The sequence below is a fragment of the Lithobates pipiens genome, unplaced genomic scaffold, assembly GCF_037356315.1.
Source record: "Lithobates pipiens isolate NorthernLeopardFrog02 unplaced genomic scaffold, aLitPip1_a1.2 Scaffold_19, whole genome shotgun sequence".
Taxonomy (NCBI): domain Eukaryota; kingdom Metazoa; phylum Chordata; class Amphibia; order Anura; family Ranidae; genus Lithobates; species Lithobates pipiens.
The window spans coordinates 139,156,860-139,175,042 of NW_027507764.1; the positions used below are offsets into that span (position 1 = coordinate 139,156,860).

The 18,183-nt window shown below is 44.2% G+C and overlaps 1 protein-coding gene across 1 annotated transcript in view; it reads left to right on the plus strand.

Annotated features, from left to right (window-relative positions):
• The first annotated feature begins 5,405 nt into the window (after positions 1-5,405).
• NFE2L3 (NFE2 like bZIP transcription factor 3) overlaps positions 5,406-18,183 on the plus strand; it is a 72,713-nt gene continuing 59,935 nt past the window's right edge. The window contains exon 1 of the mRNA XM_077491310.1: positions 5,406-6,110. Coding sequence (XP_077347436.1) covers positions 5,628-6,110 — 483 coding nt within the window. The 5' untranslated portion in view covers positions 5,406-5,627. The remainder of the gene's footprint in view (positions 6,111-18,183) is intronic.

An 18,183-nucleotide genomic window follows, 5' to 3' on the forward strand; every position in this document is an offset into this window, starting at 1 on the left:
TAATGAGGAAAAAATGAACTTAAATGATTTTAGCAAATGTTTGCAATATAACAAAGAGTGACAAATTTAAGGGGGTCTGAATACTTTCTGTCCCCACTGTATATTAGTGACATACGGGGCTGCATTTTTAGGCCTCACTCATTTTTAGGCCTCACAAATGTGTTCAGAGGTAAAATGTCGCATTTTTCAGCTACAGCACACTGCACTATGGCCTCATACAAACTGAACGATTAACTGCATCCAGAAACACTGTCCCTGGACACAAACTGGCTTCTCCCAGTGCTGGTTGGAGTCCCTAATTATATGTAACGGTTCACCCGAGCAACAACAGCCGTACCAGCCATAGATTTGTACTTGGTACAATCTGTGTGCGTTGCTGCTGGCTGTAGTGGGTCACACACACTGTTTATGTCTAGCTAGTTATTTTGCAGACGAGGATCACTGATTCTCACTAGCAGCTGCCTCCATGTCAATGGGAGGAATGATGCCCCATCATTGGTGTCAATGGGAAGAATGGGGCCCATTGTTGGTATCAATGAGAGGAATGATGTCCCATCACTGATATTAACCACTTGACCACTGGGCACTTAAACCCCCTGAATAACCAGACCAATTTTCAGCTTTCGGTGCTCACACATTTTGAATGACAATTACTCATGCAACACTGTACCTATATGAAAATTTTGTCCTTTTTTTCACACAAATAGAGCTTTCTTTTGGTGGTATTTAATGACCGCTGGGTTTTTTATTTTCTGTGCTATAAAAGAAAAAAGACCAAAAATTCTGTAAAAAAAATAATTTTTCTTTGTTTCCGTTATAAAATTGAGCAGATTAGTAATTTTTCTTCATAAATTTTGGCCAAAATGTATACTACTACATATCTTTGGTAAAAATAAGTACAAATTGGTGGATATTATTTGGTCTTTGTGAAAGTTATAGAGTCCACAAGCTATGGTGCCAATATCTGAAAATTGATCACACCTGAAGTACTGACGGTCTATCTCATTTCTTGAGACCCTAACATGCCAGAAAAGTACAAATACCCCCCAATGACCCCTTTTTGGAAAGAAGACATTCCAAGGTATTTAGTAAGAGGCATGATGAGTTTTTTGAAGTTGTAATTTTTTCCAACAATTCTTTGCAAAATCAAGATTTTTTTTCACAAAATTGTCATATTATCAGGTTATTTCTCACAAACAGCATATGCATACTACAAATTACACCCCAAAACACATTCTGCTATTACTCCCGAGTATGGCAATACCACATGTGTGAGACTTTTTACACAGCGTGGCCACATACAGAGGCCCAACATGCAGGGAGCACCATCAGGCGTTCTGGAGCACCCAGGCCAATTCTGCCATTTCTCTCCTACATGTAAAAATCATAATTTATTTGCTAGAAAATTACATAGAACCCCAAAACATTATATATTTTTTTAGCAAAGACCCTAGAGCAGTGATGGCGAACCTTTTTGAGCCCGAGTGCCCAAACTGCAACACAAAACCAACGTATTAATTTCAAAGTGCCAACATATACAGAACTTGATGAGCGTGTGCTGTGATGTCTGGGGGTGAACATGGGACACATCAGAAACCGTTGTGCATTCACTATGTAGTCATAGTGTTTTGTACAAGAAGATCTAAAACTAGAACACATTTTGACAAAAGTTAAATTTTTTGGAAGTTGTGCTAGCATTGTGCAATCAAATTCCAGGATCACTATTCTACTAACTATATATTAATATTCAATACAGTCAAGTTGCATGGCAAGTGCACTTTAAATGACTAGTTGTTCAGTGGAAGCACCGGCTGGATGATAAAGAAACCCTGTTACAGGGGTGACATGCAACCAGCAACTCTCCAGCTGCAGCAGAACTTCCAGTCCCCCCATGCCCTGCTGGCACACATTATGCACTGTTTGGTTGCCAAGGTATGTTGAGATCTGTAGTTCTACTCCAGCTGAAGACGTACTGGTTGCTCTGCATTGCTGTAGCAGAAGACTACTTCAAAAATCTCTCATTCCTGACTATGTTCACAGTCCTATATGTCCAGGAAACATCCTTCAGAACGGAAACACTCAAGGACAACTGTAGCAATAATGCTTTACCAATGCAGTTCACTCCACAATGCTGTGCAGTTCAATGCATGTCAAATGCAAACTCCCAGCAGCTCTACACTTCTTCCCTGCATAATGCCAGTGATTCTGGACTGTGTCATGTGACTTGTGTCATGAAATACAGGGGAATGGCAGGGACAAAAACGATATGTATTTACATCTCACTGTACTGCAGTGGTCTTTGCTAAATCTAGCAGGCATTCCCAGCCAGATAAACCTGAATAGCCAACACAAAGTATCATCAAAGCTCATATCCTACAGAAAATGCTTCCAACAGCTTTGATAGAGAGTAACACAGACAGCATATACACAACATTATTCTGATCATACCCTTCCTTATTTTGTGGCAATCTTGGGAACAAGAAGAAAAAAAAGAAAGGTCCCCAAGAAATAGATTCTATTTGAAGAGGCACAGAAACAGTGTACACAGCTAAAGACATTTATTCCCCACGCAGCATGTACACTTACTTTTAACAACGATTGCCACAGCACTCCAATAATAAACCCATCAGCCGACTCAGTTCCCGGGCTCAAGAACGGCCTGTGATTGGGCATCTTCCCCACCACATGTTCTGCCTGCCATCCAACCCAGAGCGACTCTTCATCCAGTCCACGCCCATCCTAGACACAGCCCCCCATTGGCTCAATCCCCACCACATGTTCCACCTGCCATCCAACCCAGAGCAACCCTTCATCTCATCCACGCCCATCCTAGACACATCACCCCTGCCCCAGAGACTTGTGGGAAATTTAGTTCGATGGGGAGGGGAGCTGTGCATGAAATACACCTCCGTACAGGATTCTCTCAAGTGCCCACAGAGAGGGCTTGGCGTGCCGGCTGTGGCACGCGTGCCATAGGTTCTCCATCACTGCCCTAGAGAATACAATGGTGGTCGTTGCAACTTTTTATCTTGCACGGTATTTGCGCAGCAATTTTTCAAATTTTTCACACAGTCGGATTATCCGACGACACGGTCCGATAGGACACATTCCGACGGATTCTCCGACCGTGTGAACAAGGGCTTATGGTGTAGGGAATCGCCGGCTGAAAAAGCTGATATCTGAATGATGCCTGTAGCTACAGGCATCATTCAGATATCCCCGCACAAAGTCAAGGACATCATATGACGGCCAGCAGGCGGAAAGTGGTTAAAATGCATTTTTTTTTTAACACAAAGTTGTACATACCAAAAATGACACCCCAAAATAGATTCTCCTACATCCTCCTGAGTACGGCGATTCCACATGTGTGAGACTTCCACAGCCTGGCCACATACAGAGGCTGAGTACAGCCAAGCATGGCCGAGCATGGCCGAGAGCATGGCTGGGTATCACAGAGTATTGCAGGGTATCACCGAGTATGGCTGAGTATTGCAGGGTATCACCGAGTATGACTGATCATGGCCGAGTATGACTGGGTATTGCAGAGTATCACCGGGTATGGCTGGGTATTGCAGGGTATCACCGAGTATGGCTGGGTATTGCAGAGTATGGCTGGGTATTGCAGGGTATTACTGAGTATGGCTGGGTATCACCGAGCATGGCTGGGTATTGCGGGTATGGCAGTTTATGGCAGAGTATTGACAGGGTATTGCAGGCTATTGCAGAGTATTGCTGGGTATTGCTGGGTATGGCAGTTTATGGCAGAGTATTGGCAGGGCATTGCTGGGTATTGGCAGGGTATTGCAGAGTATTGGCAGGGCATTGCTAGGCATTGCAGAGTATTGGCAGGGAATTGCAGAGTATTGGCAGGGCATTGCAGAGTATTGGCAGGGCATTGCAGAGTATTGGCAGGGCATTGCTGGGTATTAGGAGGAATTGTGCACCATCATTGGTATCAATGGGAGGAATGATGTCCCATCACTGTTGGCAATGGGAGGAATGATGTCCCATTATTGGTGTCAATGGGAAGAATGGTGCCCCATTGTTGGTGTCAATGATAGGTATGATGTCCCGATATTAATGGGAGGAATGATGCACCATCATTGATATCAATGGGAGGAATGATGTCCCATCATTGGTGGCAAAGGGAGGAATGATGCCCAATCGTTGGTGTAAATGGAAAAAGTAGTGTCCTTTCATTGGTGTTGATGGGAAAAATATTGCTCCATCCATTGTTGATGTCAGTGGGAGCAATGATGCCCTATCATTGGTGTCAATGGGAGGAATGATGCCCCATCATTGGTGTCAATGGGGGGGAATGATGTCCCATCATTGGTGTCAATACCAGGAATGATGGCCCATCATTAGTGCCAATGGGAGGAATAGTGCCCCGTTGTTGGTGTCAGTGGGAGGAATTATGCCCCATCATTGATGTCAATGAGAGAAATGATGCCCCATCATTGGTGTCAATGAGAGAAATAGTGCCCCATCATTGGTGTTAGTGTAAGGAATAGTGCCCCATTGTTGGTGTCAATGGCAGGAACTATGTCCTCTCATCTTGAGGACACTGTCCCCAGACCAAGTTTGTCCCCGGATTGGATTTGAACAGGGACTGGGGCAATTTCAAAAACAGTCAGTGCAGAATAAAAAATCAGAATTACACACCTCCGCTCCACCACTCCTACTAGCTTGGGGGAGGGGGGTGTATTTTTTCCATTATCTGTGCCCCTTTCTGATGACCATTTCTTCAGTCTCGGGCGCATGCCCATTCAGCTCCGCTCACACGTTCTTCTGCCTTGGCTCAAGTCCCGGCCAGCCGCCGGCCTGCTTATCTCCTTGCCTTCCCTGGCGGAGTGATCTTCCTCTGCTCCCCACCCAGTAGTATCCGGGGCCTGGAGAGTAAGACTTGACATGCTTTGAGGTGGGCGGCAGCAGCGATGGGCAGAGAGTCACTGATTGGCGCCATTATCAGTAAAAAAAAAATTTCCCTGGATTTCATTTTAAAAATCTGGTCACCTTACAGTGGGAGGAAAGATACCCCGTCATTGGTGCCATGGGGAAGAATAGCGCCTGATTGTATCAGTAGGAGTTTTAGTACCCCATTGGCCAGATAAAGGCAAAGGCCTACATCTTGCCCATAGGCCGAAGTTTGGAGGTCTGTGCAGATCAATGAATCTGGTGTAGCCCTGAATGTCATTCAGTGTACCTCTAATGTAAAGTATACCTTTACTACTTGTCTATTAGCATTCAGTATGAAGATTGTGTTACAATTAGACTTTGTACAGTGTGTATGTACAGGGATGTCCTTCTATTGTGGGAGATACAATGTAAGCAGGCTCAGCAGGACGCACATGCGCATTGGGGCCGGCAGGGCAGCTCTATGGGCGTGCACGTGTGTAGGGATGCGGGGGCGCGGACTGGCCGTCTCCCGGCTCTCACTCTCGGTGTATGTGTGCTTCTCATGTCTTTGTGTCTCACTGCAGAGGAGCGGAGCAGCCGGCGTGCTCTATTGTCTACTGCTAGTGGCGCTCCACCGCCGGCTGCTCCCCCCTCCCCCCGGTGATGCTGAGAGCAGGGCACTAGTTCCAGGACAGTGAGGAGCTCCCCCCAGGCCCGGCAGGGATACAATGAAGGATCTGAAGAAGTATATGACAGAAGGTCTGCTGCAGTTCACCATCCTGCTGAGCCTGGTTGGGGTAAGGGTGGATCTGGAGTCTTACCTGCCCCCCATCCGGGAGATCATCCTGGGGAGCAGCTCTGCCTATTCCCCCATCCCCTTCCACAGCCTCAGCCTGCACCCCAAGAGCCCGGAGCTGGACTCCTTCTTCACCGCCAGGAGGCTGCTGGACGAGGTGAGGGCGCTGGGGGACCCCCGTATCCCCAGGACTGAGCTCAGCGCCTGGCTGGTTCACGCCGTGCCCGGGGATGCCGAGGCTGGACCGGTCGGTGTTCTGCTGGGAACCAATGAGGAGAGCCCTGCTGACCCCCCAAGTGACAATGAGGGCCCCAGCCAGACACCTGCCAGGAGCAGCAACCTGCAGCCCAGCCATGACCCCCCATCCCAACCGCACATCGCTACAGAGGCCGGCCCTGGAGACTATACCAAAGAGGTAACCTACCCCTATGGCTTTATTTCAACCATACTTCGTACGCTTTAACCTGATCGCTTCAATGTTGCGCCCCAACCTATGTGATCTGTGCTAGGAGCATGCTCACTCAGCACCCCACCAACCACTGCTGGTTACTATTGATGACCAGGAGCCCAACCGCCCACCTCTGGGGTAAAGAACCTAGTATATACCAAAATTTGGCTTGATTTCAGCCCAACAGCACTTAGACTGGAGGGGTAGTACTTTGGGCCAATCAGGTGTTCTGCATGCACATGTGCTGACAGGAGAGAGCAGAAAGATAACCTTCACAATCTGCTGCTGCTCCTTCATTGTCCAATTACCGGTAAGGGGCAAGGAAGTGACTGAACTCTGGTATTTAACTACAAGATACACCAGCACCCCAAATTGATGTGTTTCACATATTTATTGTGAAGACAACATTAGTGGCTCTTAAGAAACTGACATTTTGAAGCCTCGTAGGGTCCCTTCCTCAAGGTGACCTAGCCTTTGTTATGTCGCCTCGAAGAAGGGAACATGCGAGGCCCCCAAAACATTGGTTTCTTATGGCCTTATGATGTCTTCTCGATAAATATGCTATTTGGAGTGCTAGTGACTCAGTTTCTGGTGTTTGGCAGGCCACCATCCATAGCAGGACACTTCAAACACACACTGATTACCTAAAGGTCAAGTTCTAGGAGGAGTGCGGCTTCTGTTTGGGTAGCAGGAGGGCTGCTCTGTCTGGAAGATGTCTGTAAATATTAAGACTGGCTGAACAGAATTGGCAGTTAAAACTGCTACTGTATCTGTATATCTCGATGCTGTTTCAACTCTTCCAGTTGAAAAAGGAAAGCCAGAGGGACCATGTGCACTGACCAGTAACTTTAGAGATGCATCTTGATGCCCAATGCTCAGATCTACATTGGCATTTGTATATTGGCTCTTACTGGCATGGTAGGCGCAGGTTTCCATGTAGTAGGGATGAACTCTCTAACATAGATCAGTGGGTACAGCTTACATAAAAAGGGTTGTGTTGAAATGTCGTAGATCTGCCTTGGTCTATGCGTATATGCCAGCCTACGTTCACCAAAACGACCATCATGTGTCTGGCATAGGTATCCCCACGTGCACAAGTCCTCGCAAGCCATTTCCTGGTGAGAAATCACCAGTCTGTGGCTCGGAGCTTTCATGTAGCAGGCTTTTATTACAATTATGAGATTGTTTAAGGTTTTTCTTTCACTTTTTGGTGTACGTTATCCACATAGATCTACATGTATGTGCCAGTTTGTGATATTAAATGTACAGACACAGAGGGGCTGATTTACTAAAGCTGGAATGTGCAAAATCTGGGGCAACTCTGCATAGAAACCAATCCGCTTTCCAGGTTTGATTGTCAAAGCTTAAGTTAGAAGCTGATTGGCTGCCATGCACAACTGCACCAGATTTTACACACTCCAGTTTTAGTAAATCAACCCCAGAGCTCCCAGGCCTTTGTTGGTAGAATAGATGTCTGTTAGTGGAGAGAGCATGTGTCTGTTGTATGGTGCACCACGCCCTGCCTGATTTTCTTGTGTACACTTATTATATATGTTAGGAACACAAAACGGCCACAGCCCCGGTAATCAGACTGGTCTGTTGGAGATCCTCCTAGCAATATGTAAATATTAAAACTAAGAATGAATGGCATGACTGTCTCTTTTTAGATGTTTGTATTGTCTTTTTGTTTATGGCTGTTGAATGGGGTGGTGGTTTGGCATTGCCATGTCTCCTACATAGCCTCGGAGCATAGTCTGTCATGTTTCATATAGATCTGGTGTATAACCTCATATGAACGGGAGGGGATGCTTTTCCAGGTGTTGCAACACATGTGAAACTTTATAACCTCATGAAATCTTTGACTGAGCAATAAACAGAGGAGATTATGTTGTTAAGATTTCAAAGGTTTTTACATTAAAGAGAAGTGAAGACATAAGCTCATCGTCTCTGGTTCATGGAGAATAATGGAGAGGAGCAGGTGCACTCAACATCTGTCTGTCAAGTGGCCAGAAGCATTTGAGTTCCTGGATTAGTGTAGTGTCTGGCCTATATTGCACCTCAGCTTGGTGTCATAGTAATACCAATAGTAATAGCGTTTCATCTATTTAGGCTTCAAGGATGTAGAATGTAGACCAGGGTTTCGCAAAAAAGGGTTCCATGGAGTCCTAGGGTTCCTCCAGAGGTTGCTGGGGAGCTTCATGAGCAATTTCTGCCTCTCAGATAAGTTCCTACTGACAGCATTGATCTTTTAGCTCTCTGTTAAGCCCCATACACGTGGGCCGAATATCAATAGAAACCAGATGACATTTGGCCCGTGTGTACAGCAGCCGGACCAGCTTCTGTCGAAGAGGCATGATTGAAAAATGTCTGCCAATCAGCATCCAATCAGCGCTCTCAGCCATTGACCGGCGTGCTCTGGCGGGGGGGCGCCCCCTATCAGATCACAATAGCTCAGCAGGGAGATCACTGTACTACCATTGGATTGTTACAGGATCTCCTTACAAGCTCTTCAGCTTATTTTTTTTGTTCAGCCCACTGGGTTGAATGGAAAAAGAAACTGATAGTGTGTACTAGGTTAAGGGCTTGGCCATATGTTAATCTTTCACTTCTTTTTTTTTTTTTTTTTTCATTCAACCAGTGGGTTCAACGTCATTTTTTTTTTTTCCGTACCCAATTCCCCCATCCACATATTCATATTCAGTGTTCCTGCTGAGGCATTGTGTTCTGGCAGCAGACGAGAGTTCCCTGCCACCAAAATACACTGACCAGTATTGCCGGCTATAGCCAACGGCACTGACCAATCGGGGAAAAAACAGACAGGCTGGTTGTATGGAAGTCAATAGATTCTGCTCAACCAGCCTGCCCATACATGGATCAAAATATGTCCATTCTCCGCTGAATTTTGAACCATGTATGGCTGACCTACAGAAGGTAAATCTTCCCAGTGACCAAGTGTAAGAAGCATTCTTTCCACTGACCATCGCACTAATGTATAATGAGTTGTAGATATAGTCATTTTTAGCAGGGGTTCCCTGAAATTTGAAAGTTTATTTCAAGGGTTCCTCTGTGTTGATAAGTTTGAGAAAGATTGATGTAGAACAGTGGTCCCAAACTGTGGCCCTTTGCTTGCCTTTATCCAGCCCTTGGGGCACTGTTCCTCCTACTGACCCCAAAGGAACTATTCCTCCTACTGATCCCATCGATAGGACATTATTCCTACCACTAAAGTCAATAATGGGGCATTTTCTACTCCCACTGGCCACAGTCTGGCCCCAAATACTGAAGGACAGTAAACTGCCCCTCTGTTTAGAATGTTTGGAGACTCCTGTTCTAAACCAGAGGTCTCCAAACTTCAAAGAAAGGGCCAGATTACTGTCCTACAGAATTTGGGGTGAGCCAGACTGAATAGAAAATGCCCTGGGAGTGAACATTTGTATAAGTGAGAGTAATAGTGCCCTATTGTTGGCATGAGGGTAAAGAATAGTGCCCCATCATTGGCATCAGTGAGAGGAATAGTGCCTCATTGTTGGTGTCAGTGGGAGGAATAGTGCTTCAAGGGCTGGATAAAGGCAAGCATAGGGCTCAATCCAGCGCCCGGGCAACAGTTTGGCAACCACTGGTCTGAACGAACACAGTGGCTAGCCAAACACGTCTCAAATCTGGCTGACTCCTGCCAAATCAGCTAGAAATCAAGCCATGGAAGACCCTGTCTGGCTTGTCAAACTTTGAAAAATTTAAAGGAGCCAGGTGGAAAATTGTTGGAGGAACGATGAGTTCATCCAATCCAATTCAGTCAATGTTCTGCCTGTTGTATAGCCATTGGTGCTGCAACTGTCTGAATACAACAGCCAGCAAGGCAGATTCCCCCATCCACCGTGGTTTAGAAGTGTATAGCTAGCCTATGTGGTTGATACCTAGATAAAACCAAAGTGTAGACACTAGTGGCGTGTTTTATTGGAACAATCACTGCAGTGCGGGCTGGAGCATTCATGTTTATGCTGAAACGTTTTACCTCCTGAATGGATATGTGAAGTGAACCCACCTGAGCAGATGAGACTCCAACCATATATTTTTTTGTTTGGATACAGTAGGGTAGGTTTTAAACATTTGCCACATTTTTATTACTGTCCTTGTTCCTGTTTTGGAGATTTCCTCTTCCTCTTCCTCTTCCCCCCCCCCACAATCTCTCAAGGAACCCCTAGTATACTCTGGAGGAAGCCGGGTACTCAGTGTAGTCTTCTAAATTGATCTTTATTGGCTACGTGTAAAGTAAAGTGACACAGTATATGGACTTTTAGCGTGTTTTGGCTAATTGCTGCTATGAGGGAGGCTGTGTTGACCAAAACGCGTTAGAGATATGTATACTGTGTCCCTTAGTAGCCTTCTTAATTTGAATGTGAAGTGTCTGTATTGAGCACTGAACATCCCAGCCAGAGAACTGGTCTTCAGCCTTTTGTATTTTGGGTACAGCAGTCAAGCTGGTGTATGATTTCGTCTTCATAATCTGGAGGAACCCTGGTTAAGAAAGGCAGCTCTGAAATATATCCCTGGCCACACTTTTGCATTTTATAAACATATGCATTTTACCGTGTAGTTTCAGATTTGGTTGTTGCAATTTTATAGTTAAAATATGTAATAAGCATGTCTGTGTGTTTTTACTGCATTCAAAATGCATCTTAAAGTGTAATTTATTCTTTAACTTAAAGCCAAGCCTCACCCAGCCATAAGCCTAAAACGAAACCTCTGACGTAGTTAGTGCCTTACCTTTTTGTTCTTTTGTTCCGATATGACTGTGAGCAGATATACATACAAAAATGATTCCCCATGTGTAAATAATGAGAATAGGACAAATATTCCAGCAAAGAGCTGGACAAGATCCATGAACCAACCATCTACAAAGCACAAACGGTTCATGAAAAACATGCAGGTTGCCATTTCTTTTTCTGAAAATGCTAGTTGCCTGGATGTCATGCAGACCTTCATACTGACTTAAAATAAGTATGTAGTTTGAAACTTTTTGTTTTTCCCTGAACTTTACACTTGTTTTGGTTTGGTGACTCAGAAAGTGTTTTGAAGTCAGTGGGTCAGAGTAATGACATGTACAGAAGGAGGTCAGCAATGGTGTGCTTTTTTTTTTATTTTTTATTTTTTTATCACGACGTGTTTCCTTTCAAGTAAATGTAAACCTGAAAGGTTGCTACCCCTGCCATAAGAAGTTGAGGTCTACTGGACAACATGGAGGAAATCAAAGATCCCCGGAGGAGGGGAGCTTTGCCGTCGTTGCCCTTTAACCGCTTCCGGACCGTCCACCGCAAATTTACTGTGGCAAGGGCGGCCCAGCTGTGCAAAACAACGTACCTGTACATTGTTTCCTCTTCAGGGTCTCGGGCTTGCTCACCACCGGTAACCCACTCCCACTGTGATTGGACACAGCAGGAGCTGCCGGGACCTGCCAATTGTTCGCAGGAGAGGCAGACCCCGCCGTTGTTTCAGAGGAAGAGAGATCTTGTGTTTCTGCTAACCAGGAACACAGATCTCTCTTCCTCCAGTTAAACCCCCCCCCCCCATGTTAACACCTTTCCTGCTAGTGTAAGTTGTACAGTGAGAGTGCACTGATCGCTGTATTCGTGTCACTTTGTGTCCAATTTGCAATTTCCAATCTGTCCTGGAGTCCAGCGATGTCGGCACCGGAGCTGATGTTTCCATCAGCTGTTGGGTGCTGCCACCGCCATTGCGGGTAAGGGAACCCTACTGTGTATGTGCGAGGCCCCGCTCCTCTCTCCTACTGGGCCGGTGATGGGGAGGAGGAGGGAGCCCCACAGTGACGTCATGGGCCGCAGTGCAGACTCCCAGAAGTGGGAACAAGATACCTGTCAAAGACACATGAGCAGAAGTTACTTTTGGGTGGAATTCTGCTTTAAAGTGGTTGTAAACCCCCCCCAAAAAAACAACCTGTAGGACAAAGGCATAGTGAGCAAGTATGCATCGCAAACTAGCTCATTATGAAATACTTACCTTAAACCAAAGCTGTTGCAGTAGCCCCACACACCGCTGTGACCAGCGGCATGTCTCCTGGAGTTATTGCTAGGTTCGTGGGCTCTGTCGCTGTAATTGGCCGGAGCCACAATGAGGTCACATGCAATTCTGTTTTGTTTTGTTTTTCCCTTTATCCCTCTTTTGCATCCTAGTGCTGGTGATCTCCCGTTGTATCTTTGCAAACCCCTCCTGTTCACATGCATTCCAGCAGTGGCTGCATGGCAAATCTCAAGGCAGGTTTCCTGATAGTGGCAACAGTCAACCATGCCCAAATAATATTTGGTAAAAAAAAAAAGCTGTGTGTAATTCCATCACAAGTCTGTGTGACAGGGTGACAATGTCGGGAGCACACATGGGAGACAGACAGAATATTGGCACCCTACAACAGGGGTAGGTCATTCATGGCAGGATCACCAAGTATTATTATTAACCGATTCCCAACCGCCGCACGCCGATGTATGCAGAATGGTGCGGAATAGGGCATACCCGTATGTCCTTTCTTAATCCCGGGGCTAACGGCCGCACACCGCTGGCGGCGCAGGAGGGTGCCCGCGGGTCCCGTGAACACTGTCCGCCGGTGGCCTGTGATCATGACGGGGATCTACTGCTCCCAGTGATCGGAAGCAGGGATCTCCTTCATGTCCTAGGTAGCCCATCCCCCCTACAGTTAGAATATGCTGAGAGAACACTTTTAACCCCTTGATCGCCCCCTAGTGTTTAACCCCTTCACTGCCAGTGACATTTACATAGTAATCAGTGGCTAGTTTTAGCTCTGATCGCTGTATAAATGTTAATGGTCCCAAAATATTTTCAAAAGTGTCCGATCTGTCCGCCGTAATGTCGCAGTTCCGATAAAAAAAAAATTATACTGCTAATGATAATAAAAAATGCCATAAATCTATCCCCTATTTTGTAGATGCTATAACTTTTGCGTAAACCAATCAATATACACTTATTATGATTATTTATTTATTTTTTTTACCAAAAATATGTAGAATACATATTGGCCTAAAGTGAGAGAAATTATTTTTTATATATATTGTTTGGGGATATTTTATTATAGCAAACAGTAAAAAATATTGCTTTTTTTTTTTTTCAAAATTGTCGCTATTTTTTTTTGTTTATAGCGCCAAAAATAAAAACCGCAGAGGTGATCAAATACCACCAAAAGAAAGCGTTATTTGCGAAGAATTTTTTTTTTTGTGTGGGTACAACGTCGCACAACTGTGCAATTGGCAGTTAAAGTGACGCAGTGCCGAATCACAAAAAATGCTCTGGTCAGGAAGAGGGTAAAATCTTCCAGGGCTGAAGTGGTTAATGGAAGCTACAGGTTTAAAAATATTAAACCTCTCTTCCTTTTAATTAAAAATAAATAAAAAATGTACACATCAAAGCCTGTATGAGATCAAAGTGATTGTGTTTACATATATGTAACAATTCTAAAGTCTCCTAACAGAGTCATTGTTATCAATGTCATTGCAGGCTTATACATTCTAAATGAATAATGTTTATTGCTGGTTCCAAGATTAGACTATTTGGTTCCAGAATCGGACATGATTTTGTCCAACTTTTTAGTATACAGTCAACTTGAAATTTGTTTAATCATTGGAGAACTAAAACATGTTTCTGTTTTAAAATCAATAGCTGATGCCATTAAATCTAAGAATTTACTTTACATTTATGGCTCATTTTTTTCCATTTTTTCAATGTATAATTGCAAGGTAATGAGTGCCGTGACAAGAAATCCTAAGACAGCTGAGCAGAAAACATAATGTACTTGCTTGTTAGACAGGATTATTTCTTTGTTTGCATAAGTAACTTTGCATTTGCCCTTTACTCCAAGTAAACTGCCAAAGGTATTCAATAATAGTGTATTTTAACTAGTGGCAGTACCTGGGTGACATGTTATTTCAGAGAGTTAAAGAAGCAAAATCCAGCATTGTCTGGTGTAATCTGCTGCACGGTCAGGTCCCAGGTCGCCATCTTCTCTTAGGTCATTAGGAGCCAGCTGTCTCTTCTTAGTTCTTGCTGCTGACCCCCTAAGGGCACGTTCCAATGGGGGCTGAGACCTGTCCTCCATGCTGTGCTGCTGCTTTTTTGCTGTGTGTATCCATCTCGGAGGTCCGTGATGCAGACACGGCAGCTTCATGGATACCGTCGCATGTCAAAATCTGACATGGGGGTGCATAGACTGTATTTGTGCAGCATCTGCATCCTCTTCTATGGGCTGCCTGCAGGTAACAAAGCGGCTCAACATGCAGGAGGAGTCTCAGTGCCCATCTGAATAAGCCCTTATAACATGCAGCAGTGTATGCACAGTGTGGTTTGGCTTCCCCAGGACCCGAGCAACGTGGTGGGCCTCTGGGTTGTGAGATATGGTATTGCAAGAGACTGCATCAGCCAGCTGATATCATTCTCATCGAGGCAAGAAAGCCAGAAGTTGGGGTCCAGTTCCCACAAATATGGTATTACTAAAAAAAAAAAGTGTAAAAGGAGGAGGGGGGAGTGCGAACCTCATAGAATGTGGTTGAAGAGGGAAAAGGTTGGCTTTCAGCTGGATATTCATGGGATTTTCAACTACTTTAAATAAAAAAAATTAAAAAAATAAAACCCTGCAAGGTAAAGGCATAATGTGCAAGTATGCATTGCATACTAGCACATTATAAAAAAAAAAAGACCTTGAAACCTAGCGTTCCATCTTCGCCTGGTGTTCCATCTTCGCCTGGTGTTCCATCTTCGCCTGGTGTTCCATCTTCGCCTGGTGTTCCATCTTCGCCTGGTGTTCCATCTTCGCCTGGTCTTCCTTCTGGGTTCGCAGGCTGCACCTGCTTGAATGGTTGAGTCGTGATGATGTCACTGTTTGTGTTGCATGTAATGCCCTTCTTGCAGAGTGCATGTGCCGGTGACTTTACCAGCTGCTGCTCCCTAGAATATCTCCTAAATGATACATGTTTAGGAGATATTCATTTAACCTACAAGTAAGCTTATAATAAAGCTTGCTTGTTAGGTTAAAACAAACATTCAGACTTTACTACAAGTTTAAATGAGTATCGCACATGCTATCAAAATTGGTTTCCTATAACCAAGCAATTCAACACAGACAAGTTTGATCATTCTCCTGGATTCGATCAATTAAACTGGACTATGCATTAGCAGCTTCAATGCAGGTTATTAAAAAAAAAAAAAATGGAAACCAGAAAACGATGGCATTTTCCTGGAAAGAGATGGATTCTTTGCCAGGTTTGATCACGGCAATTTTGATCCCATCTCCTTGCAGTCGATCAAAACCACTCATTTCTGAATTTATTGCTCAGAATTTCAATTCCAACTCCAATTAAAATTGCCTGAAAGTTACCATGTGTGTGGCCAGCTTCATAGTCAGAAGTTACTGCTGTTTGGAAAATAATGAGACTGTGTGGCATACGGGGCATCTCAAAGACTCTGATTTGAGCTTTCTTCCTGGTAAGTCCCTAGAAGTCCCTCCATGTCCCAGAGGCACAGGACTTCAGGGAAGTACAGTGTAAAAAATGCCATTGTTGTGAACTAGAAATCTTATTTTATCTAATCTTTCAGCCAAGGGAATTTCCACTGTGGAATTTGCCATCTATACTTTCACTTTTACTTTGGTGTGCCCCAATAGTTTTTAAATTGTAGAACTAGTGATAATATAGAGAGCACAACAAAGAATCCCAAAAAGCTACCCCTAACTTAAGGAAGGAAAACGCACCAAACACTAGGTACCCACACAGTGTCATTTTCCTTCTAAATCCAAAAATCTATTCCTCACCTTAAGTGATTTTGCTGCTATTTAAAGCAGTAGTAAGCGCTCTATTTTTATTTTAACCTACTGGTAAGTTTATAATAAAACAAACTCATAAGTTAAATGAATATCTCCTAAACGTGCCCCATTTAGGAGTTATTCTAGGGAGGATCACATGGAGCCGTCACTGGCACATGCACTCTGAAGGAACCGCTTACCCATGCCGTTCCTTCAGTGCTCTGTGCCAAGGGCCCTGACTCGCATGTGTGGGAGTGATGTCTTTGCGGCTCAGCCATTCAAGCGGCAGTAGCCCATGTACCCGGCAGGAGGACCGAGTGAAGATGGAAGCCTCTGCTGCAGTGACAGGGCGCCGCTGGAGGGCATTGTTTTAAGCTAGGTCTATCATAATGTGCTAGTATGCAATGCTAAGGGCCAGATAAAAGTAGGCAAAGGGCCGCAGGCAGGGGTCTCAAAGTCCCATCATGCCTCTGCCTGTGGGAGTCATGCTTGTAACTGTCAGCCTTGCAATGCCTCATGGGATTTGTAGTTTTGCAACAGCTGGAGGGCCACCAGTTTGAGACCCCTGGTGTAAAGAGACCTGATGTAAACAAATGTTACATATAATTATATTATAGTAATCCTCATTCATTTTTTTACTTTTGTATTCCATAAAGCATGCATCCTATATGGGAGGACAGCACATAATGGGGGAGATTTACTAAACTGAAGCACTGACTGTTGCAGCTCTGCATGGTAGCCAATCAGCTTCTAACTTCAGCCTGTTCAATTAAGCTTTGAAAATAAAATCTGGAAGTTGGTTGGTTTTCATGCAGAGCAATACCAGATTTTTCAGGCTCCTGTGCGTTACATCATTTTTTTTTTCTTTAGAAATAGTAATTTCTTTATGATTTGTATATGTATCTATTTTTGTGCCCTAAACTGCTGTTTCTCTGACCGATTTGAAATGCAAAAAACATGAAAACCCGAGCAGTACTTTTAAAGAGACGGTTTCTTTCTTGCTCTATACAGCTGGTGTGTAGGCTGGTGCAGGTGTAAAATTTTCATTTTATCATTTTCCGGTGGCTTTGTGAATCTGTTGGGTTTTCTTATTTTTTTTATATATGTATATCATTAGTGTTACTTGTTTGTCCACAATGCAAAGACAGAGGAAGATCACAGAGAGATTCTATTGTGGCTTTCAGTGCATTAACAATACAAGATCATAAAGTATTAACCAGGGAGAGAAGGGGAAATATATATTATGCACAAGAATTTCCTTATCTATCTCAGAACTGATAATAATGGAAGAAGAGAACAGAATGTCTGTATAACTTGATGGCAATACATCAGTAAGTCAAACTTTGCTTTGCCAGTAATCTTCATACAGTGTTTTGTGGTTTAAAAGCAATTGTCTACTTTAGTATATGTGTTTCTGTAAAATGCCTCCCTGGTATTGTAAAGGGATATCTGCCCTCCTCCCAGACATACAATTGTTGAGCTCCGACAAAAGACCTCTAGGGAGGTTGAAGGAATTGGTTGGGAACAGAACACCTGTTATGATGGATGGATGGATGGCCGGCCGGCCACTCCATCACTCCTGGGCTGCATACTAGTTCCAGGACAATGACTTCTCTTATAAAGAATCAATTCAGCTGTGCTGGCCCTTTCCCCTTTAAAGTAGATGTAAACACAATTCTATATATATATATTGTTTAGGCTTTATCATGGTACTGCGATTTCAAAAGTCATTTTAATTAGGGTTGCACCAATACCGGTATTGTTATCAGTGCCGATACTAAGCTTTTGCACAAATACCAGTGCTCGTGTAAATGCACAATACCTGAAACTAATATCTTTGCGGTGCGATTTGAGCTCATACAAATTGAATTGGCTCAAATCAAAAACTGCAAAGAATCGCATGTGATTTAAACAGGAATACGGTGTGATTCCTGTCCGAATCGCATTCCCCCACCACTTCTGTGTGAACCCAGGCCTGTCATAGTGACTTCATAGTGATTCTTTGCAGCGTGATTTGAGCACATTCATTTTGTATACCACACAGGTATCGGTACTCGTTATCGGCAAGTACTTCACCAAATGTATCCGTACTTGTACTCCCTGGTTAAAGAAATGGTATTGGTGCAACCTTAATTTAGATGTGTCTATTTGCCGCTTTCGTTAAAAAATTAGCTGGTTTTAGTCCCTCATTTCCATCGCCAAATCTTCCTGCCGGCTACCTCTTTC